The 25,480-nt window shown below is 44.9% G+C and overlaps 1 protein-coding gene, 1 long non-coding RNA gene and 3 other non-coding genes across 8 annotated transcripts in view; 4 read left to right on the top strand and 1 right to left on the bottom strand.

Annotated features, from left to right (window-relative positions):
- The window catches only part of ZNFX1 (zinc finger NFX1-type containing 1), a 32,884-nt gene extending 17,600 nt beyond the window's left edge, over positions 1-15,284 (bottom strand). The window contains exons 1-7 of one of the 4 annotated variants that reach the window (XM_050807424.1): positions 15,088-15,204; positions 13,573-13,691; positions 12,875-12,983; positions 6,983-8,791; positions 3,281-3,412; positions 1,877-2,025; positions 267-416 (exon numbers count right to left, since the gene is read on the bottom strand). In XM_050807424.1, the coding sequence (XP_050663381.1) occupies positions 267-416; positions 1,877-2,025; positions 3,281-3,412; positions 6,983-8,791; positions 12,875-12,935 (2,301 nt within the window). In that variant the 5' untranslated portion in view covers positions 12,936-12,983; positions 13,573-13,691; positions 15,088-15,204. Of the gene's footprint in view, positions 1-266; positions 417-1,876; positions 2,026-3,280; positions 3,413-6,982; positions 8,792-12,874; positions 12,984-13,572; positions 13,692-15,087 lie in introns of all 4 variants that reach the window. The other 3 variants (XM_050807422.1, XM_050807423.1, XM_050807425.1) reach the window with 3 other exon arrangements.
- A 419-nt stretch (positions 15,285-15,703) lies between these two features.
- LOC126964401 (uncharacterized) lies at positions 15,704-24,866 on the top strand. The gene is made up of 5 exons (XR_007729355.1): positions 15,704-15,800; positions 16,168-16,272; positions 17,534-17,619; positions 17,951-17,999; positions 24,647-24,866. It is a non-coding gene; the product is annotated as an uncharacterized LOC126964401 (long non-coding RNA).
- On the top strand, positions 16,002-16,092 carry LOC126929928 (small nucleolar SNORD12/SNORD106). Its single transcript, XR_007717360.1, has one exon. It is a non-coding gene; the product is annotated as a small nucleolar SNORD12/SNORD106 (small nucleolar RNA).
- Positions 17,366-17,456, top strand: LOC126929926 (small nucleolar SNORD12/SNORD106). Its single transcript, XR_007717358.1, has one exon. It is a non-coding gene; the product is annotated as a small nucleolar SNORD12/SNORD106 (small nucleolar RNA).
- Positions 17,734-17,823, top strand: LOC126929927 (small nucleolar SNORD12/SNORD106). The gene has a single exon (XR_007717359.1). It is a non-coding gene; the product is annotated as a small nucleolar SNORD12/SNORD106 (small nucleolar RNA).
- Positions 24,867-25,480: the final 614 nt, after the last annotated feature.

Here is a 25,480-nt window from a genome sequence, read left to right as displayed (position 1 = left end):
ATCCCCATTTTATAAAAGAGGAAACAGCCACAGGAAATTAAGTAACTTGTCCAGAGCCAAGCCCAGATTAAAACCCAGCAGGCTGGTTCCAGAGTTTTGTTCCTGACCAGCATATTCAGCTGCCTCTCATCACAAAAGGTAACTTTGCACATTGTGGCAGCATCAGATTATCAAACAGCTAAAGTTTTGGACTGATGATTCTCCTGGAGGCTACCTCAAAGTACTGAAGCCAGAGACATATTTGTGTCCCCCAGGATGACCCCTACCTGCACTGGTCCATTCATGAGACTTTCCCAGTGCTGAGGTGAGATGTACTTCTGCAGGTACTGTTCCCGTAGGACACCGCGCATGGTGCACTCCAGGGTCTTGGCTCCTTCATGAAGCTCTTGCTCTGACTCCTTCATCTGTGTCATGATCTGCCAAGAAGAGAGGGAAAGAAATGATGAGGAAATATCATCATCCCCCAAACTCAGTCCTCACCTTGAGGGAAAACAAAGCTAAGACAGGACAGTAAGGAGGGAGAATAAATAGACTGGTCAACAAACCGATTTCCCAAGGCACATTATTGTGGTCTTGAAACCAAAGAACTAGTATCAGCCGGGCGTGGTGGCTCATGCCTGTAATCCCAGCACTTTGGGAGACTGAGGCAGGTGGATCACTTGCGGTCTGGAGTTCAAGACCAGCCTGGCCAACATGGCAAAACACCGTCTCTACTAAAAATGCAAAAATTAGCCGGGCGTAGTGGTGAGTACCTGTAATCCCAGTTACTTGGGAGGCTGAGGCACAAGAATTGCTTGAACCCGGGAGGTAGAGGTTGCAGTGAGCTGAGATGGTGCCACTGCACTCCAGCCTAGGTGACAGAGTGAGACTCCGTCTCAAAAAAAAAAAAAAAAAAAAAAAAAAAAACCAAAATCTCTGAAAGATTCCTACCAATCAGTAAAAAAAGAAAACAAGGAATGCAGGTTGAATATCCCTTACCCAAAATTCTTGGGACTAGAAGTGTTTCAGATTTTGGAATATTTGCATTTATACTTACTGGTTGAGCATCCCAAATCTGAAAATCCAAAATGTGAAATAATGTTGGGCAGGGCGCAGTGGCTCACACCTGTAATCCCAGCACTTTGAGAGGCTGAGGCGGGCAGATCACCTGACGTCAGGAGTTCGAGACCAACCTGGCCAACATAGTGAAATCCTGTCTCTACTAACAATACAAAAATTAGACAGGTGTGATGGCAGGTGCCTGTAATCCCAGCTACTCAGGAGGCTGAGGCAACAGAATGACTTGGACCCAGGAGGTGGAGGTTGCAGTGAGCTGAGACTGTGCCACTGCACTCCAGCCTGGGCAACTGGGCAAGACCCTGTCTCAAAAAAAAAAAAAAAAAAAAAAAAAGAAAAAAAATAATGTTGGCATTCAGAAAGTTTTGGTTTTGGATTTTCTGATTTGAGATTCTCAACCTACACAACAGAAAAACAAACAGGCCAAGAATACTGTGGCAGAGACTTCAAGCTTCACAATATCTGTTCTCTCTCTTTTCCTTAGTAATAAGAATCCAGATTTTGATTGGGGACATTGCTGCCCAGCTAAAAGATGACATTTCCCTGGTCAGTTGGCTCTACACAGAGGTGCTGTGGGTGGTATGGGGGAAGGAGCCTTAAGGGAGGGTGGGATGGGCAGTGTGTCCTTGTCTTTTCTCCATCTTGGATTGCGAAGGCAAAGGTCATACCAAAGGATTAGCAGAATACAATGCTGAAAGGAACCTGGGTCCTCCAGAGCTCTGAGGAGCCTCTACATCTACCCTGGGCTGCCTACGCAGAAAGCCACTGCTATCTTGTTTAGGTCCCTCGTTACCTCAGATATTTCAGAGCTGGGACTTACACTCATGTAGGCCCTTCGGAGGTGCATGGGGAGGTTGCGGCGGAATTCCCTCTTGTTCCTCAGCTCCCTTAGGGTGAACTGCTTCAGGATTTCACTGTTGCTCCTTCCACCCACCCGCACAATGCTGGTCTTCTGACACTTGTAGATGCCTGTGGAGCAAAGTGGAGCACGGCAGAGTTGAAAGGAGCTATGCTAGGTTCTCTCAGGTGAGAGCTGTGTGTATTTGGGATCTAGTCTGGTTCCTTAGAGAACACACTTGTGCTTAAAGGAAATTTACCCCATTAATGAGTGAGAAGGTCCCCGAGAAGATGTGACCTGCAGAGCAGTAAAGTATAGCGCTTAAAGAGTACAAGTTCTGCAATCATACAACTAGGGATCTAACTCTTAGCTCTACCACTTATTGCTGTGTAACCTGGGGCAAGTTACTTGAGTCTCAGTTTCTCTGTCTGTGATTTAGAGATGGCAACATCTCCCACATAGGGCTACAGTCTGGATAAATGAAAGAAAATCTTTAAAGCTCCTAGCTAGGGTCCAGCACAAAGCAAGCATCCAGGAGATGTTACATATTTTTCACTCTGCAGATTTACTGATTGTTCGTATGTTCTAGGCATGTGCCAAGTTCTGAAGATATAGCAGTAGAAAAACAGGCCCAGTTTCTGATTTGTTATCATTTCTTTGTCTCTGGCAAGAAGTTACTCATTAAATAATCAATACGACAGCAATAAATGTAGTGAGTACTGGTAGCAGGGGACATCACCTAGTCTGGGTGGCGTAGGGATCTATTCTTAAGAATCTAATATTTAAATTCAGACTCTAAGAATAAAGATTTATCTAGGTGAAAGGGCAGTATAGAAGAATGAAAAATACAGGAAAAGCATATTCATTCATCCATTAATGTTACTTAGTAGTTTTTGAGTGCCTAATATGTGCCAGGATATGTGAATACAGCAAGAAAAGGACCAATCCTCATCTAGGGTAGAGATACATAAAATAGATTATAAAAAAATAAAAAATGCAAAAGAGACTTCACTTCAGGGCTACAGAAAAAGTCCACCTGAGAAGAGAGATTTAAAGTGGGACTAGAAGAATGAGTAGGGCCAGCCAGGTTGAATAAGCTCAAGATGGAGAGGGAAAAACTATTCCAGGCATGAGGATGGCATGGGCCAATGGAGGACGTAGAGGCTTTCAAGGAACTGAAGATAACCAGTGTTGCTGGAGTTGGGGAGAACAAGGTTAAGAAGTAGGAGCTGTGGTTCACAGTCCAGCTGGGACAGATCACAAACGGCCATGTAAGTGATGATAAGGACTGTCAACTTTGTTCGAAGAGCAATAGAAAGCTACTGGGTTGCTGATGGTTCAATCATCAACATCTTGATAGAGAGCAAATTTGCCTATAAATATTACCTTCCAGAAACTGGTCCAAAGCATGATTAGTATAACACACAACCAAGATGGGGAACTTCTGGAGGCTAATTTGCCAAACAGACTCGTTGGTTAGGAGGGCCTGAACAATTTTTAGACCCACATAGGTTTTGCCTAGAAAATAAGGAAAAAGGAATTTAATAATTTAGATATTTTCTAAATAATTAATTACTTAGAGCAAAATCTTGTTTTTTTAATTTAATACATTAAGATAGTTTAAAATCTAAGAAGCATACATGGTATATTGTGAAAAGTCCCTCTTGTACTCTGTCACCCAGTTCTCTGGGTGGAAGCAACCAATGTTACCAGTTTCTTTTGTAACTTTACAGTGGTAGTATATCCATGTATATACAAACAAATACAAATGTATATTCTTTTTCTAGCCTTCCCCTTTTCTCCTTAAAATAGTAATAGTAACAGACTATTTTCACCATTCTACATCTTGATTTTTTTTCACTTAACTATCTTTTTTTTTTTTTTTTTTGAGACGGAGTCTCGCTCTGTCACCCAGGCTGGAGCGCAGTGGCCAGATCTCAGCTTACTACAAGCTCCGCCTCCCGGGTTCACGCCATTCTCCTGCCTCAGCCTCCTGAGTAGCTGGGACTACAGGCGCCCGCCACCTCGCCAAGCTAGTTTTTTATATATTTTTTAGTAGAGACGGGGTTTCACCGTGTTAGCCAGGATGGTCTCGATCTCCTGACCTCGTGATCCGCCTGTCTCGGCCTCCCAAAGTGCTGGGATTACAGGATTGAGCCACTGTGACTGGCCACTTAACATATCTTGAAAAAGGTTGTTCTCTATCAATACACAGGAGAATCTCGTCCCGTCCCCCGTTTTCTTTTTACAGCTGTAAGGTAGTTTTAGTCAGTTTTCTATTGATGACATATATGTTGTTTCCAATCTTGCAGCAAATTCTTTAGAAATACTTTTTATATACATGGTAGATTTGCTTTTGTGATGGGAGGGGAAAACTTGTAGAAATCAACATTGGAATGAGTTACAGGCTCATTAGTAAATAGCCATTCATTAATTAATTAGACTAAAAACTGCTGCATTCTTTTTTTTTTTTTTTTTTTTTGAGATGGAGTTTCACTCTTGTTGCCCAGGTTGGAGTGCAATGGTGTGATCTTGGCTCACCACAACCTCTGCCTCCTGGGCTCAAGCGATTCTCCTGCCTCAGACTTTCAAGTAGCTGGGACTACAGGCGCGTGCCACCATGCCCAGCTAATTTTTGTATTTTTAGTAGAGACAGGGTTTCACAATGTTGGCCAGGATGGTCTTGATCTCTTGACCCTGTGATCTGCCCGCTTCGGCCTCCCAAAGTGCTGGGATCACAGGCGTGAGCCACCATGCCTCGCCTGCTAAATTCTCACATTGTGTCAGGCTGGTAAGGTAGACACTGTCCTCAAAAATCTCCTGCCTCATTCTCCTGCCTTAGCCTCCCGAGTAGCTGGGACTACAGGCGCCCGCCACCTGGCCCGGCTAATTTTTTATATTTTTAGTAGAGATGGGGTTTCACTGTGTCAGCCAGGATGGTCTCGATCTCCTGACCTTGTGATCCACCTGCCTCGGCATCCCAAAGTGCTGAGATTACAGGCGTGAGCCACCGCACCCAGCCAACTGTATAATGGTTTTAGTAATGGTTTCTATTTCACAAGGTTGTGAGGATGCAATTAGTTAACATATGTAAAGCAAGCAAAATGTTGCTTCACACATAGTGCTATTATATATTTGATACTATTTACTTTAATATAAAATAGAACCAATTATATAAAGCAGAGATCACACATCTCACTACATTTGACCTCTAGCAGTCCTGTATCTATTACTATGCATGACGATGGGTTCCTATTGGAAAATCCCTATAACCAGCTACTTTATAAACAATTTTTATGCCCATTTCGGGAGGAATGTTATTAACTAGACATTCTATTGCAACAAAACCAAAAATGGACCAGTGGTACCTAATTAAACTAAAGAGCTTCTGCACAGCAAAAGAAACTATCAACAGAATAAACAGACAAGCTACAGAATGAGAGAAAATATTTGCAAACTCTGCATCCATCTAAGGTCTAATATCTGGAATTAAATAACCCCATTAAAAAATGAGAAAAGGGCCGGGCGCGGTGGCTCAAGCCTGTAATCCCAGCACTTTGGGAGGCCGAGGCGGGTGGATCACGAGGTCAGGAGATCGAGACCATCCTGGCTAACATGGTGAAACCCTGTCTCTACTAAAAATACAAAAAACTAGCCGGGCGCGGTGGCGGGCGCCTGTAGTCCCAGCTACTCGGAGGCTGAGGCGGGAGAATGGCGTGAACCCGGGAGGCGGAGCTTGCAGTGAGCTGAGATCGTGCCACTGCACTCCAGCCTGGGTGACAGAGTGAGACTCCGTCTCAAAAAAAAAAAAAAAAAAAAAAAAAAAAAAAATGAGCAAAGGACATGAACAGACACATCTCAAAAGAAGACATACACATGGCCAACAAGCATAAGAAAAAAATGCTCAACATCAACATCATTAATTATTAGAGAAATGCAAATCAAAACCACAATGAGATACCATCTCACACTAGTCAGAATGGCTACTATAAAAAGTCAAAAAACAACAGATGCTGGCGAGGTTGCAGAGAAAAGGGAAAGTTTATACACTGCTGGTGGGAATGTACATTAGTGCAGCCACTGTGGAAAGCAGTTTGGAGATTTCTCAAGCAACTTAAAACAGAAATGCCATTTGACGTAGCAGTCCCAATATTGGGTAATAACGGGAAGGAATATAAATCATTCTCCCATAAAGACACATGCATATGCATGTTCATCGTAGCACTATTCACAATAGCAAAGATATAGACTCAACCTAGATGCCCAACAATGGTGGACTGATTAAAGAAAATGTGGCATATATACACCATGAATACTATGCAGCTATGAAAAAGAACAAAATCATGTCCTTTGCAGCAAAGTGGATGGAGTTGGAGGCCATTATCCTAAGCAAATTAATTAAGGAACACAAAACTAAATACCACATGTTCTCACTCATAAGTGGGAGCTAAACATTGAGTACACATGGACACAAAGAAGGGAACAGGCACCAGGGCCTACTTCAGGGTAGGGTGGGAGGAGGGTGAGGATCTAAAAACTACCTATCAAGAGCTGAGTGCAGTGGCTCACACCTGTAATCCCAGCACTTTGGGAGACCAAAGTGGGTGGATTACCTGAGGTCGGGAGTTCAAGATCAGCCTGGCTAACATGGTGAAACCCCGTCTCTACTAAAAATGCAAAATTAGCTGGGCGTGGTGGCGCACGCCTGTAATCCCAGCTACTCAGGAGGCTGAGGCAGGAGAACTGCTTGAACCCAGGAGGCGGAGGTTGCAGTGAGCCGGAATTGTGCCACTGCACGCCAGCCTGGGTGACAGAGTGAGACTCTGTCTCCAAAAACAACAACAACAAAAAACTACCTATCAGGTGCTATACTCATTACCTGGATGACAAAATAATCTGTACACCAAACCTCTGCAACACACAATTTACACATGTAACAAACCTGCACAGGTACCCCTAAACCTGAAATAAAAGTTGGAAAATAAAATAAATAAGTAAATAAGACATTCTAGAAATCTAGAGTCAAGGCTCTGTCCCTTGCTTATCTTACAAAGCAGACCTTATGTACTCTGAAACATTTTGTCTTACCTGTTCCAGGAGGTCCTTGAATAATAGCCAGTTCCCTTGTGAGAGCAAACTGCAAGGCTTCCATCTGGGAGTCATCCAGCTTCAGGGCTTCTTTTGAGGGCCACTGGCTAGGATCTAAGACATTAATTCTGGGATGTCTCAAGCCCTCGACATTTCTTAGAAATTCCCCAGTGGCTGAGGGATTCTCTATTAAGGGGGTAAAGTCATATCTGCCCCCCATTAGCAAGTACCTTGGCTCCTTCACATGAGAGTCACACTCCACGATATTCCTCTGAAAAGGGACATCTTCTTCCTGGACCTCCTGGAGTCCTTCCAGGACATGCCTGTAAGCCTCAAAGTATGCAGTTGTCTCCACCATGAGGAAAGAGTCAGAGGGCTGGACTTCTGCTAGCAGCTGTTGGCTCTGCTCATTGAAGCAGAGCTGGACAATTCCTCGACAGAGATCTTCCTGCTCCCTGTTAGATACGGTGGCAAAAAGAAATGTCTCAAAGTTGTCCTTGGACATGCATACCAAAGACCCATAGAGCAATCGTTTGGAATTCTGCCAGCGAACAAACTTCAGTGGTTTTGTGTCAAACTGCACCTTGTAGACTATGCCTGATGATGAACACATGGGGGTGATAATCCTGGTGTCAAAGTAGATTCGGATGTCATCAAACTTTCTCTTTCTCAGGCCCTGGTCTTCAAAGCTTTGGAGAAGTTCCAAAATGCCTTCCCGTAAAGGTCTGACGAAATCTTCTCGCAGGAGCCGGAAATGGGTATCCAGATAGATAGCAGTGCTGTCATATTTTCCAGAAATGATATTGGGGCGAAGGAAGGGCCTCTCATCCAAGTGCACTTCATTGTAGGTAGGGTAAACGGGCATGGTTCGGTAGCTCTCAACATGGTCTTCTGCCTCAGGCTGCACTAGAGTGTAAGTATCCACTCTCAAAGTGCCCTCTCGCCTCTTTTCCTGCAGATGTTCAATGATAGTCTGTACCTTTTCCAGGTTCTTCTCTGTCTCCTCTTCTATGTCAACACCAGAGGCTCTCAGAGCATTAAGAGAGGTTGGTAGGAGGGAAACCAGCATGGAAGTTTCCTGCACAGAGCTGGCAGGGAAGACACTTACAAGGTCCTGGAGGAGGGAGATGATGTTGCTTATGTGCTCTGGATACTGATTTCGGATGTCAGGGATGGGTTCAGTGATCATCCCTACCACATAAGCAGGCAGGCAGACTTTGAGAAATTTGGAGTTTTTCAATATGCCCAGTACGTGGAGAACACTCTGACGATCCATTTTGGAGCTGCAAGCCTTCCGAAGAACCTGGCATATGAGCTCAAGGAAGTTAGATTTCATGGAAGAATGAGAAAGGAGCTCTTTCAGCCCTAAACTTGTGGCAAGTGTGATGACCACCTCAGAAGGGTCTTTCTGCAGAAGACTTTCTAAGAACTTGTAGCCCAGTTTCTTCGCCTGCTGTGGCTGTTCTGTAGGCTTCTGGTGGGGAGTCCGCCACTGCTGGAAGTTGTCATTGGACCATGGTGGTCTGCGGTTCCTACACTCCTGGTTGCCATTTCTCCACCTGGTGTCATTCTCCTGATCATGTCTTTGGTCTCTAGCTTCGTCACTGGCATGCCCCTCCTGGTTTCTTCTTCCTTGATGTGGGTTCCTGCCCATGGCCCTAAATCTCTCTTCCCTCTGCCAGTAAGCAGCAGGATGGTTGTTGGCCCTAGGATGCCTTCCAGGATGGCTGACTCCTCCTCGGAGAGCACTGGCTGGTGGGTTACTGGCCTGATTTCTAGCTCTTGGTGGTAACTCTCCATCCATAGGGCCTAAACACAATGAAATACTGAGTAACCACAAGAACCAAGTTCTGTTGGAAACCCAATAGAACAACAACGAACATGTTTTCATTTTCCAAAATAACTGAAGAGCTCAGGTTTTATATGATGAGAAAAATGGTTTCTACCAAGTCATATGATAAATGAAAGACAATTATTGTTGCTGTAGAGGTTAGGAAAATATTATTTTTCCAAAAGATGCAAAAGGGAAAAGGAATAAACATTTGTTGAGTATCTGATATGTGTTAGAAAATAAATACATAGGCCGGGTGCGGTGGCTCACGCCCGTAATCCCAGCACTTTGGGAGGCTGACGCAGGTGGATCACGAGGTCAGGGGATCGAGACCATCCTGGCTAACATGGTGAAACCCCGTTTCTACTAAAAATACAAAAAAATTAGCTGGGTGTGGTGGCAGGTGCCTGTAGTCCCAGCTACTCAGGAGGCTGAGGCAGGAGAACAGCGTGAACCTGGGAGGCAGAGCTTGCAGTAAGCTGAGATTGCGCCACTGCACTCCAGCCTGGGTGACAGAGCAAGACTCCGCCTCAAAAAAAAAAAAAAAGAAAAGAAATACATACAGTATGTCTCATTGCTTCTAATCTCACCCCAGTACCAAATAACACTCAGAACATGAGTTTAGAGGCCAAACTGACTTGGTTCAAACCTTGGCCTGGCCACTTCCTTACTATATAACCTTCGCCAAGTTGTATAATTTCTCTAAGTCTCAGTTTCTGCGTTTTTTTTTTTTTTTTTTTTTTTTTTTTTAGACGGAGTCTCGCTCTGTCTCCCAGGCTGGAGTGCAGTGGCGTGATCTCGGCTCACTGCAACCTCTGCCTCCCAGGCTGGAGTGCAGTGGCGTGATCTCGGCTCACTGCAACCTCTGCCTCCCAGGTTCAAGCGATTCTCCTGCCTCGGCTCCCAATTAGCTGGGATTACAGACGTCCGCCACCGCGCCCGGCTAATTTTTATATTTTTAGTAGAGATGGGGTTTCACTATCTTGGCCAGGCTGGTCTTGAACTCCTGACATTGTGATCCACCCACCTCAGCCTCCCAAAGGGCTGGAAGTGCTGGGATTACTGGCATAAGCCAGCGTGCCTGGCCGGGTTTTTATAAAGATTAAATGTTTATAAAGTGCTTAGTATAGTACTGGACACATTAAAAACTCTCAATAAATGTTAGTTATTACTAGTAGCAGTAATTGGGAATATCCTATTGATTCTAAGGGGGCCACTGGTTCTACCACTAAACAATTATCACAGCCAACAGAGGCATCAAGTGAAATAATATTACAAAGGGAAGTACTACCTGAATGCTGTCCAGCATCAGCAAATGCACTTTGAATGGGAAAGAGAAAGGTGGGGTTTCCTTTACTAAGATGTTTTTGAGCTAACGGACTGTGAAAGAAACTGAAAAATGAAACTCAAGTTTTCCTCCTTTCTGTAGCATGAACTTCACCCTCATAGTACTTACCAATGACCAACCCTTATACAGGAAGCCCAGCATACCCAAGTCCAGTTTTTTTCACTTTCCTTTTTGCTAAAACTGATTCAGGGGCTGACCTAACTTAGCAGAATGACATGGAGATTTTAAAAACAAATAAAATATGACTGTATACAATGATTTGATTAAAAAGTTATAAAAGCTCTAAATGCATGTTATATTTGAGATGATTATACCATTTCCTGACATCAGATACTAAATCCATTTATGTACACTTTCCCTTGTTTTGCATTTTGTAGAGAATTTTTTTTTTTAATTTTTTTTTTTTTTTTGACAGGGAGTCTGGCTCTGTCACCCAGGCTGGAGTCCAGTGGCACGATCTCGGCTCACTACAACCTCCACCTCCCAGGTTCACACCATTCTCCTACCTCAGCCTCCCGAGTAGCTGGGACTACAGGCACCCGCCACCACACCCGGCTAATTTTTTGTATTTTTAGTAGAGATTGGGTTTCACTGTGTTAGCCTGGATGGTCTCAATCTCCTGACCTCATGATCCGCCTGCCTTGGCCTCCCAAAGTGCTGGGATTACAGGTGTGAGCCACCGTGCCCGGCTGAGATTTTAATGTGACAACATAAAGGAATATTCAGTAAAATATAAATGATCTACAACTGAACCCTAAATTTGTACAATTGTTACTCACGTATTTACTTTTCAAACTACCCCTAAAATCAGAAGAAAGTACTACTTTTAATATTTTTATCTGATTAGAAGACGCTATGTCGTGGAAGAATGGAAAATCGTACCATTTATTCTTTTAGCATTCATGGCTGGGTGTGGTGGCTCATGCCTGTAATCCCAGCACTTTGGGAGGCTAAGGCAGGCAGACAGCTTGAGCTCAGGAGTTTCAGACCAGCCTGGGCAACATGGAGAAACTCTGTCTCTACTAAAAACACAAAAATGAGCCACACGTGATGGTGCATGCCTGTGGTCCCAGCTATTTGGGAGGCTGAGGTGGAATGACTGCTTGAGCCCAGGAGGTCGGGGCTGCAATAAGCCAAGATTGTGCCATGGCAATCCAGCCCGGGCAACAGAGCAAGACCCTGTCTCAAAACAAAAAAACAAACCATTCACATAGCTCATAAGAGCCCATAGTTCTTCCTCACTTGTTGCACAACTAAAACTCTTTGGAAAACACATTGCAAACTTCTGGAAAAACAGGAATCCATTTGGTTGTTCAGTTTTAGAAAGTGTTGAGCAAGCAGAGTAATTCCTTTAGTAGAGTGATGCTCTTGGAACTAATTTAGCTTTGGTGACTAGGATTCATGATCTGCACTATCCAATACAAAGCCATTAGCCACATGTGGCTGCTATGTTTGTGAAATGTAACTACTTTGAATTAAGACGTGTAAAACACACAGGAGATTTTGAAGGCTAGTACCAAAGACTGTTAAGCATTACATTAAAAATTTTTATGTTGATAGTATCTTAAAATGAGTATTTGAGGGAAATAAATATATGTGAATTATTAAAGTATGATAATAAACTATAGTCAATTATTACAATCAAATGATAATATTTTGGTTATACTGGGTTAAATAAGACATTATTAAATTACTAAATTTTATTAAATTGTCATCAAATTTAAAAAATAAATTTCAAGGCCGGGCGCGGTGGCTCACGCCTGTAATGCTAGTACTTTGGGAGGCCGAGGCGGGTGGGATCACCTGAGGTTAGGAGTTTGAGACCATCCTGGTCCAACATGGTGAAACCCTGTCTCTACTAACAATACAAAAATTAGCCGGGCATGGTGGCAGGTGCCTGTAATCCCAGCTACTCAGGAGGCTGAGGCAGGAAAATCGCTTAAACCTGGGAGGTGGAGGTTGTAGTGAGCCGAAATCGTGCCACGGCACTCCAGCCTGGGCAACAGAGCAAGACTCCATCTCAAAATAAATAAATAAATAAATTTCATCTGTTTCTTCTTACGTTTTAAAATGATGTTTCTAGAAAATAAAAAATTATGCTCTTGGCTTACGTTGTTTCTGTTGGATGCTGCTCTACACCAAACATTACTTCCCTTTCTGAAACTCTATCACTGTTTTTGTTACAGTGAACTGCATCCATTCATCAGTTCTCTTAGGAAAAGCGGAGGGTTGGCTATTTTTCACAGTAATTCATGCTGTAATTAAGAAATAAGTTATTCTTTTTTTTTTGAGACAAGGTCTCTGTCACCCAAGCTGGAGTGCAGGGGCCAGATCATAGTCCAGAGCAACCTCTGCCCTCTGCACCCACCCCTTTCTGAGGTTCAAGGGATCCTCCCACTTCAGCCTCCCCAGTAGCCTAAGTAGCTGGGACTACAGGCACACAGCACCATGTGGCTAATTTTTATATGTTTTGTAGAGAAAGGCTATTACCATGTTGCTCAGGCTGGTCTCAATCGCCTGGGCTCAAACAATCCTCCTGCCTCAGGCTTCCAAAGTGCTAGGATTATAGACTTTAGCCACTGCATCCAGCCATAGTCATTCTTTACTTGAGAGATGCAGATAATCTTAGGTAGGCCTGCTCATTCATAGAGAGCCCGATTTCTTTTTCTTATTACTAGAATTTCCTTCTCATTAGGTAGGAAACCTTGCTTACCTCTGTGGTTGGTATGGGAATTCCTGGGCCTGGCATCCAGACGAGGTCTTCTCTCCTCCATGTCTGAGTCACCTGAATTCCTCCACGTTACTTTCTGTTATCTGGAAAACTGTACATGTTGAGTTATCAGTGTCCTCGAAACACAGCATCTAGCAGCAAAAACCCCAACATCATCAAGCCAGTCCTTCTGCCTTTGTTAACATTTTAATGATTTGTTAACTAAGGGTTAAATACAGATTTTAATCTAGAGCACAAGTGCTCAACTCTGCAAATGCCCAATTATGATATAAAATATTAAATTCACAATTTAGCTAATTTCAAGAGATAGAATTCCCCTTTCTTTTACCCTTGCACTTTCTTGGGGTAGAGGGAATGTCATCAATTCCCATTCAAAACTGCTGTTTCGTTTATGCCTTTAGCCAAGTTACTTAATCAGTTGCTAGGTTTCATTTTCCTTTCCTAAGAAGCAGATAATATTGTTGCCAGGGCAAAAAGGAGTACATTTTTGTTAATCCAAAATCATGTAGTCACCACCCTATCTGGCATTTACAAATCTGCCACTTACATAGTACCCAAATAGCTTGCAGTACCCTATAGTTTATAAATAATTAGTGAGCAGTTATCCCCTTAGCCTACTCTTTGGAATGGAGCCAAATGATTAAACTCTCTGCTCTACTGAATCAAGAGAAAGAAATTACATGTTTCAATAACCAGGAGGCTTGGCAACTACGAGGTGCTGTTTCCTCAGGACCAACTGGAAATCTGATATTCTTTCTTCCTCCTCGTTCTTCTACTTTGATGATTTTTGACACTGCTCCTATAAGAGGAAGAGGAAGCCCCTTTAAGGGAACTTCTCCACCCAACTCATACACATTGTGTGGGCTGGGTCTAAGGAAAGAGTGGGTGACTCAGAGTCCTCAGCAAAGGGATTTTTGAGACGGTCTTCACCGAGTTTTAAAATATTCATACTTGGAAACTGTGACTACATTTGGCATTATATGAGGGGCAGCTTTTATCCTCATCTGAAAAAGGAGTCTCTTTTCTTCCCCATGGGAATATCTCTGGTAACTCCCCTCCCTCATCTTATCAAACCCAGCCCTCCTGGCGCAGGCTCAGTATTTAGAGTTTGTTTGTTTATTTTCAATTCTCCGAGGGGAAAATTCCTTCTTCCCCTGGTTGAAAAATGCTAAAATAGAAACTCCAGAAAATTTAAAGAAACGGAAGAAAAAAAGAAATGTTAAAAAGAAAAGGCAAGGAAAGGAAGGGAGGAGTAGATATGAACAGGAAATGCTGGGATCGAAAACAGACTGAAGTGTTTTTTTGGGGGGTGAATCAAGGCCTAAAGGGCACGAAGAAGAAAATCAGTGATGATCAAGCTGGCCTGGGGTCAGAATGAGAGGGGCTGGTCATCACCAGGGTGGGACGCAGGAGGCTGAGGCCGGAGGCAGAGCTGGGTTTGGGGAAAGTCTCCAGGCTCCTGGGGAATCCCACTGTCCCTAATGGAAATGTTATGGGGTCAGGGAGCGCCAAGGCTGTGAGGTGGCGGGGTTATGGGGGCCTCCCGGAGAGGGTGGCAGGGAGCAGCTGGGGGTTCTTGCTGAGGACGGAGGTGGGGGGCAGGGAGCAGGCTGAAGGGGGTGCCGAGGTGCTTTGTAGAAGAGGGGGATTGATAAGGTGACAGGTGGTGAGGCCGGAGGAATGAGGGGGTGCGAGTGGCAGAAGGGAGGGCACAGACAGGGGTGGGGGTAGAGGAGATCGAAGTGTTGAGGGCAGAAGCGGTGATGGTGTCGGGGGTGCTGGGGAGAGCGACGGGCCAGTTGAGAGGGGATGGGGACACTAAAGAGAGTACAGGGGAGCCGAAGGGGCGACGGGGCGCTGAGATGGGCCAGGGGCTGAGTGGGTGACGGGGAGCTGAGTGGGTGATGGAGGTCTGGGTCTGAGGAGGCGACGGGCGCTGAGAGGCGCTCTGAGTGGGTGCTGAAGCCCCCGGGGGCTAAGGAGGTGACAAGGCTGAGTGGGTGACGGGGGTCTGGGGGTTGAGGGGGCGACGGGGCGCTGAGGGGCCAGGGGCTCTGAGCAGGTGACGGGGGCGCTGGGGGCTTGAGAGGGTGACAGGTCTTCTGGGCAGAAGCAGTGGCCGGGCGGCGCGGGCGCCGGGGGTCGCGGCGGGGCAAGGAAGAGGCAGGGGCAGGGGCAGTTGCGGGGCCACTCACCCGGCTCCGGCGCGTCCTTTCACTGCCGCCGGCGAGTACTGGGGCTTCGGCCCAGGCAGGTCGGTGGCCCCGCCCGGCGCCGCGCACTTTCGGTTTCCGTTCCCCGCAGACCCTGGGCGGAGCCGGGCGGGCGGCCCAGAGGAGGAAAAGGAGGAGGTGGGGGCCCCGGGTGGAGAGCGCGAGGGCCTGGCCCAGGCACAGCCTGCGCCTCCGCCCTCGAGGAGGGCGTCACCTCAGCTCCCCCGGGCGGCGGAGCCGGCGGGCTCAGGCGGGCGCGGTGGAGGGGAGCGGACCGCAGGGGGCGGGATGACTGCGCCCAGAGCCTTTGCGGGCCTCAGCCGGCCCCAGAGGAAGGGGGACCCGTCGAGCGGTTTGGTGCGTGTGAAGCGCGACATGGCGGGGAAGCAGACGAGCCCGGGTGGCCCAGCGTGTACAAGGAAGGGGGCGGGGCTAGATGCGGCCTTGACATCTACTAGAGCGCCTCGGGCTGTGCGGCTCGAGACTACATTTCCCAGGGGGTCCCGCGCGGAGCGGGCGGAAAAGAGAACGCCTCGGATCCAGTGCGCAGGTGCGAGAGCCATCCTTGGTTATATAAGGGAGGTTTAGGCAACCGTTCGTTCCTTTGCGTTGGGGGCGCTCGTAGTGTGGTCGTACGGCTTACAGCCAGGCTTCATATGCTATCGTCCTGCCCGTGAGTTCCCGTTTTGTGGGTGGTGAGTGGAAACTCCATGTTCTTCGTTGGAGACCCCTGGTCCTCCCTTCCCTTCTTTGTGCCGTGGTCTCCGCGGCCAGCCGTAATCTCCCTCTCGTGGCTTCTCCGGCTCTGATCCCAAACAGGCCTTAAGGGCGTGGGAGAAATGAGTTTATAGAGCTGGAAAAGCCAGTGCCTTCTGCACGGGCCTGAGAAGCCCTTGGCTGGTGTAAATGATGACTTTTCACTTTTTTCCCCATCAGATCGACAATGCTGACGTCTTATATTTTGCCAGTTAGTTCTGATACATCGGCCTCTAAAGGCTTGGTCTTGTTCATTTCTGACCGTGGGAAGATGGCGGTTGACGCCCTTTATTTGTTGGTTCACAGGTTAGAGCAGCCAGCGGGTATAGAATGGATTTTGGAGGAGGGAGTCACCACTGGGCCTCCAAGGAAGCCACGTGCAGACATCTACAACCTTCGATCTCCTGACGAGTAAGACTTTGTCTCCTATGGGCCTACTGTAGAAAACACGTGCTTTGAGAAGCTTTAGCTTCCTGGGAAAACGTGGGATTTAATAAAGCAGTTTTTATCGAGTACCCGTTAGGTATTTAAAGTGTTCTGACGGCCGGGCGCTGTGGCTCACCCCTGTAATCCCAGCACTTGGGGAGGCTGAGGCAGGTGGGTCACCTGAGGTCAAGATTTCGAGACCAGCCTGGCCAACATGTTGAAACCCCGTCTCTATTAAAAATACAGAAATTAGCTGGGCGTGGTGGTGGGCCCTTGTAATCCCAGCAACTCGGAAAGCTGAGGCAGGAGAGTTGCCTGAACCCGGGCGGCGGAGGTTGTAGTGAGCCGAGATTGCGCCACTGCACTACAGCCGGGGCAACAGAGTCAGACTCCGTCTCAAAAAAAAAAAAAAATGTTCTGAATGTTTTATTCTCACAACTTAACTATTGGACCTAGGTTTCTGGTGAAGAAACAAGTTTAAGAGAAATGCTTAAAGTGGAAGAACCTTGTTAATGAAAAGGCGTTTAACATTTTAATGCCACTTAAACATCTTTTTGGATTCCATTCTTCCTGTGTGTGGGGCACTTAAATTTCCAAGTGGAGGGGTGATTTATTGACATATTTTGGAAAGCCAAATGTGTTTTTCTGTTGAACTAGCCCCTCAAACCAGTGCCCGACTACATAACTAATATTTTTGCTGGAGTCCAGGAGTGAGGCATTTATAAAGTCTGGGCTTCATGGGAACACATGTGAAGCTTATTGTTCCAGATTGTTCTTTTGTAAGGTAACTTGTGTTAAAATGCAACCTCTTGGCACTCGTTCACTTCCCAACTCAGTAAATGCCAACTACTTCCTCAACTCTTCCAGCCACACTGGCTTCTATCATGGGCCTATATACTCAAATAGAGTGGAAGCACCGAAGACAGGGGTGTTTGTTTTGTCTACTAAATTATTGCCAGTTACAGGATACAACACAGTAGTGCTTAAACCCTGCATGCAGATTTGCAGATACCAAACATACCAACTAAATCTTACTCCTCATGGCTTTCAAATCTTACTCCTCACTCAAGAACTTCCTGCTGGCATATATGATGACTTAGCTTTTTTCCCCGACAGATCGACCATGTTGATCTAACTTTTCTAAGCCAGTTTCTGTCTGATATGCCAGCTTGAGTAGCTCCTTTGTCCCATCTCCCCTGGGCATCTAACTGATGGGAGCTCATTTTTCTGTTTTTTTTAATTTCAGGTTTATTGTTGGCCAAAACCAGGCTTTGACTGAACCAGGATGAATGCGGGTGTTGGGAATAGAATATATATATACATATAAAACCGGTAAGTGGTGCCAACATGTCTTCCTTGGCTGAGTAGACATAGGCTCTATGGAGGGGGTTGTAGCTGCTTTTCAGTGTGGGTTTGTCACCCTACTTCCTGTATGACTCAAATGTGGCCTTTGCAGCTGATGATACAGCTTCTTTCCCCATCAGATCGACCCTGTTGATCTCTACACTATTGGCCAGTTTTGTCTGATGCATTGGCCCCAGTAATAACTCATATCTTTGTTTTCTGCTTATCTTTATCAGAGATTATTGCTTGTTCATGGGAATTGGGCTTCTCTTTTTTCCAGCATTCAGATGGCTTATTTTGATCTATTAACTTTCTATAGGTTGGGAGCCACGTGCACCAGTGTGTTGATCTTGGCTTGATTCAGTCAGGTGAGGTTTCTGCTTTCTAGCTGTCAAACCCCACAGCAAAATTTGTCCAACTGGGCCTAACTTCGGGACCCATTTCCAAGTTGGGTGTAAAACTGGAAGAATAAGTCATTAGGACTGACATTGGCCTGTTGGTATTAATAGGTCTTTGTTGGAAGTAAGAGCTTGGAGTTGCAAAGAAAACGAGCACTGGAACACAAGATTTCTCAGCAAGGCAAATTTACTTCTGCTGGAGGGTGTTGCTAGCATTCCTGGCAAGAGCACACCGAACAAAACAAAAGAGAGAGACATTTTTTATCCCTAATGCAAGTAGTCCCTGTTTCTGTGTTCTATCCCCATTGGCTGGAGTCTACAGCACAATCTAAACTAGTCCTGATTGGCTATTTTAAACAGGAGGGGTGTAGGTTACAGCTGTGGGAAGGGCAGGAAACTTGTTTACAGAGCGGGTTGCTAGGAGTGAAGGGGACTTTTCCAAATAAGGAACAGGATACAGGTTGGGATTGGCCAGAGAAGTTGTTTATAGAACGGGTAACTAGGAGCAGGCAGGTATGAGGAAGTTGACCTTAAGAATAAGGAAGAAACCCATTGTATCTAACAATTTCCCCCTTTTTGATTTTTATAATTCTTTCTCTTGAGACTTTTTTAGCATGTCTTTGTTTCTCTTGGTCCTCAAATTAGAAACTTACCTGAATAAGGCGAGGAAGGATTGAGGAAGATTTTGGTGATAGCTGTTCAAATAAGCTTTTGTATTAATCCTGAGATACAGGGTATGATACAGCCTCCTGCAAGAATGAGCTGATGGCAAGAGAGGTGATGATTGAGGACGTAAATCCTTTCCTTTTGCCAAACGATTTTTCCATTAAATTCGTGAAGAGGTCGTTTATTCCAGAATTTTTAGCTAGCTTATTGGATAAAGTAGTAAGTTCTTGTGCCTTTGTTATGGTTCCATCAGGAGCAGTATTATTAGGGATAAAAGTACAACGCTGGGTTCCAATCATGACACAAACTACACCTTTCTCTGCTAGTGTCATGTCTAATGCTATTGTGTTTTCCCGGGCCATTTGACTGGTGGGCCCTAATTGTTCAGCTATTCCCTTAATAGCATCCCTAGTATAATTAATGAAATGTTGCTGGCTTACCTTTTTTTTTTTTTTTTTCTTTTGAGTTGGAGTCTCAATGTCGCCCAGGCTTGAGTGCAATGGTGCAATCTCGGTTCACTGCAACCTCTACCTCCCGGGTTCAAGCTACTCTCCGTCCTCAGCCTCCTGAGTAGCTGGGCTACAGGCGTGTGCCATCACGCCTGGCTAATTTATTGTATTTTTAGTAGACATGGGTTGTCACTATGTTGGTCGGGCTGGTCTCAAACTCCTGTCCTCGTGATCCACCCGCCTCAGCCTCCTAAAGTGCTGGGATTACAGGCGTGTGCCACTGCTCCCGGCCCAATCTATTTTTATTTAGAGTTGGCCACCAGAACAACATGGATTCAAACCTTGTAGCTATTTGATTTAGGGCCTTAAGTTTATCTGGTATCTATATAAACATGAGAGTCACGAGGGACATCCATTGTTTTACGATGTTTTGTTTTTATGTTTTATGTTTTCTGGTTGAAATGCCAGGGTGAAAGGGAGTAGCCAATTGGATTAGAGCACAAGTGCCACTCCAAGTTACTTGGCATAGTATTCAGTAATGGTCCACCACAATACCACCATACATCTGCTAGAGAATGAATAAGGGACGACTGATTGGACGATTGAAGCCCTGGAAGGGCTTAAGCTCACTGCGTCTCGTTAGGTCTCCAAGGAATGCCAAGTTCTCCCCCTGTGAGAGAGACAGGTAAAATTGGCATTGGAAAGAGGGATGCTGGATGACCCTCGGGGGCTGACCTGCAGAGTGTTGGACTTCAGGGAACAGCAGCGAGTTTGGCATAGCTTATTGCCCCAGGCTGTGCGGTCTTGGAAGAGAGCTACCATGCAACTCATGCCTCAGCGGCTGGAGGGCCATCTGAGTGGAAAGGGGACAATCTGGGGCTCTGGTTTACCATGTGCATAAGCATAACAATCGCTTTGTTTAGAGAGTGGACAGAATATTTAATCCATTTCACCCAGGCATTTGCATCTTGGTACCCTGTTACAGTTGGTAGAGTTTGCTTTAGATCTTTAACCTCTACAATGGTCACTTTGGTTTTGTCATTGGGTGTTTGTTTAGAAGAAGGGGATAGAGGAGCAATGAAGCGCATTTCGAAAGATCTCATGGGGTCTATCCCTAATGTTGCAGCTCCCATGCAAGGGTCGTGTGAGGATTTAGAATTTATCTTGGAACGGCAGATATACTTTTCTGAGGAGGCCAGCTGCCTCTGGTTTTGGAGATCCCCACAGGGTATGACAAGACAGGCATCAAACGTGATTGAGGTGAGCTTGATCTAGTTACATTAATGATAAGGTGGCTGACAGTAGAGAGAGGAAAAAAGAAGGCAGTATAAGAGGGTTAAAGTTTTCTTAGGTTGGTAGAAATTGGTCCTGGAACAATAGCGCATGACTCTGAAGATGGCGATCCTCTTTTGACTCAGGTATGATGGGTCCCCCCCTTTTCGGCGGTTCAGGCTGCTGTTTCAGTTGTTAGGAGTACTAGGTATGGTCCTTTCCAAGCTGGCTCAAGTTTTCCCTCCTTCCAGCTCTTGATGAGGATGTGATCTCCAGGCTGGTATTGATGTGCCAGGAATGTAAAGGTGGCATCTGTGCTAAAAGACCTTTAGTTCTGAGGGAAGAGAAAGTGGAAGATAAACCAAGTATATAATTTGATCCTTTGTTTCAAAGGTAGGAATGTCAGTAGTAGAGTGTAAATAAGGCAGTCCTCTCATAGAGAGGCCAGTATCTTTCCGAGGGGCAGTCCTGATTTAATTAGGTGAATCTGTAAACCCTTGGGGTAGGACTCTGCATTGGTATTGCTGCTTCCATCCAGAATGAGGATTTTTCCCACTCAAAAGTACATCTCTTGTCTTCAGCCAAGGGGCATGCCCAGAAGGCATCTTTTAAATCTATTACTCTGAACCATTCTGCTGAGGATGGTGTAAGGATTGGGGACAACAGGGTGGGTAGTCTGGACTATTTGGTTGGTAGCCCAGAGATCTTGTGCTAGTCGATATGACCTGTCTGATTTCTTTACAGGTAATATTGGGGTGTTATAGGGGGACATAGGGTTCAGGGAGTCGTCCTGAATGAGACCTTCAACTCCAGGCTTTAAGCCTATTCTGCCCTCTAGGGGAATGGGATATTGCCTTTTTCTTACTATTTCCCCTGGGGTCTTTAGCTTTATATGCATTGGAGTGACTTGAAGTCTTTCCTGATTTTTTTTTTTTTTTTTTTTTTGAGTTGGAGTCTCGCTCTGTCACCCAAGCTGGAGTGCAATGGTGTGATCTTAAGCTCGCTGCAACCTCTGCCTCCTGGGTTCAAGCAATTCTCCTGCCTCAGCTTCCTGAGTAGCTGGGATTACAGGCGCCTGCCACTGCGCCCAGCTAATTTTTGTATTTTTAGTAGAGATGGAGTTTCACCATATTGGCCAGGCTGGTCTCAAACTCCTGACCTCATGATCTGCCCATGTTGGACTCCCAGGTGCTGGTATTTCAAGCGTGAGCCAGCACGCCCAGCCTCCCTGATTTCTTTTTCCTGCCTGTACATCAAGACAAATGTATTTTTCTTCTGTGGTGGTAAGTAGATTTAATGAGATGAGGAATCTCTCTGGGCCAACATGTGAGCCTATACCTAGTTTTAGCATTAAGTCTCTTCCTAATAAGTTAGTTTCAGCCTCAGGGACTAACAGGAATTTAACATGGGCTGATCGAGTTTTGTATTTGATCTCTGTCTTTTTAAGATTTTTGCTTTAAATCTTTTATCCCTGAGATAGAAAGTTCTTCTGAAGAATAGGTGATAGATGGGAGGGAACAGGAGCGAGTTGCAGCTGAATCTGTTAAAAAGGTTGTAAGTTCACATTTGGGTCCCACCTCTAAATTTATCAAGGGCTCTTGGTGGGACGCAAGGTAAAAGAGACAGAGCCCCTGACCTCCCTGTTCTTCCTCAAAGGCTGTAAGTGGAATGATATTTTTTCTCTTTTTCCCATTTGGGGCATTTTGAAGTGACCTACTCTTCCACATTTGAAACATTGTTTTCCCCTCTTCCCTGTCCTGCACTGTGACTTCCAGGTTTTATTCCCTTACTCCTTGTATAGAGTTTGGTTGCTGGTGGCCTAGAGGGTTTATAAGTTTTACTTCCTTGTGTCTCCTATTGCAGAGCTCCCTGTCGTAAGGTAGACAGCATGATTTTTGCCTTTTGTTTCTGCTGTTCTTCGTCCCTATTTACATGCTTCTCTAAGAAGTTTGTCTCTGGGACGATCTTTCCAATTCTCTATCTTTTGTAGTTTTTTTAGGGATGTCTGGCCAAATCTTAGTAGCAAAATGAAGCTTTAGCATCCCTTGTCGCAGTGGGTCTTCCATTTCTAAACCTGCATATTGTCTCATCTGTTCTTTAAGCCTATTTAGGAATTCCATGGGTCCTTCATCCATCCCTTGTATGTTGAATGCTCAGGAAATATTCTCAGTTCAGGATACTGACTCCCAAACTCCCCTGACTATCATATCCCTAAGGTCTCTCATTTTCTTGGTGAGCTGCGTTGTTACTCCACTGGGATTTTGGGCTGGGAATTTTTGCTCTGCAGCAGGAACATTTTGACCAGTAGGGTGTTCATGTTCCCAGACTACCATAGCAACCCTATGGATCATAGTTCTTTTAAGAAGGAAATGCCTAAAATGGACATAAGCTTGGCCCAACCATACAATTGGGGCCCTAAAAATTGATCAATTTGATTTTCTACCTCATAAGGGTCATCTTAACAAGGGCTTGAGTGTTTTTTTAGATTTGGGACTTCTGAGCTGGTTAAGGGGGCATTTATGACGCTGATGCCTCCTCCCAAGGGGAAGAGTGTTGGGGCCGATTGGCTATGTTAAACAGGAGGGGTGTGGGTTACAGCGGTGGGAAGAGCAGTTTACAGAGCTGGTTGCTAGGAGTAAGGGGGACTTTTCCAAATAAGGAACAGATGCGGGTTACAGGTTGGAATTGGTGGGAGAAATGTTTACAGAATGGGTAATTAGGAGTGGGAATGTATGAGGAAGTTGACCAAAGAACAAGGAAGTTAAACTTTGAAGAGAAACCCATCATACCTAACAGTCTTGTAAGAAAGGATGACAAAGTGATTGAACATTGGGTGGAGCTAATTTTCCCTGGCCAATGCACTTAGATAAGGAGCTCCAAGTTGTATTTAAGTTGGGAGTCAATTTACTTAATTCTTGTGAGGTTCAGGTGTAAGATTCCTCATACTACTGCCATGAGCCACCCTAGCTCCTTGTTACATGGGCCTGTTAACATGGCAGCTTTGTCAATGAGCGAACCCGGGAGAGACAGACATAGCAGAGACAGATGTTTGAAGTCTACACCTTCCACCCCCTTTAAAGAGAAAGTAACACCACTCCTTTTCTGTCCCTTGGGGACACTGCCTCCATGTCTGGTCACATGGCTGGAATTTACAGCAGATAAGCATACTGCGGTCTGAGACGTGATTGTATGCTTTCCTTCTGCTGACCTTTACAATCACTCAATAAATTGCATTAACACAGGGAAGTTCTTTCACCAAATACCTGTGTTGCAAAGCTTGCCATCATAGATGAGGAGTGGCTCGTGATAATTCTCCAACTTTTACATAAAAAAACCAAAACCTCAAAAAGAAATTGTAGTTCATGTCAGTTAGTGATGATTCATCTTAGAAGTATTTTGTTTATGGATGTATGAATGTGCATAGTTCACTAAAGTCCAACATTCATGTAATAAGACTTCTTGCATATAAAATGACCCTCTAAGATGTTAAATAGATCCTAAGCCTGGTATAACTTTATTAAAGTATCCTTATTTGCCCCTAAAATGTCTTTAGTACACATTACTTTTGGGTTGTCTCTTGAATGAACACAAAGGTATCCAATTTCTTTTAAGAAAATGGGGTCTCTCCAGCACCCAGGCTGGAGTGCAATGGTGCAGTCATGGCATACTGCGTCCTTGATCCTCCTGCCTCAGCCTCCCAAGTAGCTGGGACTAAAGGCACACACTGCCATGCCTGGCTAATGTTTTACTTTTTTGTAGAGTTGCAGCCTTGCTACGTTTACCCAGGCTGGAGTGTAGTAGCTATTCACAGGCATGATTGCTTGAAACTCAAGGCCTCAAGGGAAACTCCCACCTCAATATCCTCCATAGCTGCAACTACAGCCACACACCCCACTGCTCAGCTTCTCATCCTTTAAAAGATTTTTACTGGTAGTGTCCTCATTCTGGGTTTCTGTCTTCTGTGTTTACTGTGACATGAAGTCATTTTTAGATGAAGGTTAAACATTTTGCCAACACAGGTACAATATGGGATTCAATAAAAGTACAGAATTAGTTGTCTTATTAGAGACTGGGAAGTTTCCCTGCTCCTTTTATCAGTACTTGGCTATACCGATAAAGGGGATGGGCTTGGAGTGACCAGGTCTTAGTCACATACATATTTTCATACCCTCAACAGGAAGCACTATAGACCAGAATGGAGCATTGATTGTAATCCACCTTCTTTCTTAGAAACTGGCGAAGGAATATGAGAGGAGTCCTCTGGAAAGAAAAGAACAGACCCTGTGCTTTCATGAAAGTGAAGATCTGGCTGAACCAGTTCCACAAGGTTATTGTATACATAGCCTGGGTTTAAAAGGCTGTGCCCACTTTGAAGAATGTCATTGTTAGACTTTGCTGAAATTTCTAACTGCCTACCTGGATAAAGAAAATAAAATCTTTTAAATCAAAATGCTGTTTGTTTGGCCATTGGAGATAACCATTGAACAGGAATAACAAGTAGTAGTTGGGTATTTGCAGTTTCATTTGGTTTTAGTTTTTTGAGGGGAAAATCACCCTAGTGGGCAGTTGGTTTCTGTGGGCAAAGCATGGCTTTCCACAGGTGTTAAGTGCCTCATGATTGGCTTCTGCATTGGAAACCTAAGAATAAGCAAGCACACTTGGGCCAGAATTCGAACTCCAGGGGCAGAGAAGCAGAGGGTCAATACAAAGGTATCTCACTTGTATGCTTATACCTGTGCAAGATTGTATATGTTAAATCGTGGGTATTGGGCCTTAATGGTTGCATGAGATGAGTAAGGATGATTTGGGCTATGGTATTTGTGTTTATAAACTTCATAGAAAATTGCAAATATAGGCTGTATCATTTATCAACGATGATTTTTAATTTAAAATAATACACACTGAATAATTTTTAAGTATCTGAAAATATCACCTCAAAGATGGGACCTCTAAATTTTTTTTTTTTTTTTTGAGGCAGAGTCTCGCTCTGTCTCCCAGGCTGGAGTGCAATGGAGTGATCTCGACTCACTGCAAACTCCGCCTCCCGGGTTCACACCATTCTCC

This window comes from Macaca thibetana, chromosome 10 (assembly GCF_024542745.1).
Source record: "Macaca thibetana thibetana isolate TM-01 chromosome 10, ASM2454274v1, whole genome shotgun sequence".
Classification (NCBI taxonomy): domain Eukaryota; kingdom Metazoa; phylum Chordata; class Mammalia; order Primates; family Cercopithecidae; genus Macaca; species Macaca thibetana.
Note: the sequence above shows the minus strand (reverse complement) of the source record. Positions and strands in the feature narration are given on the sequence as shown.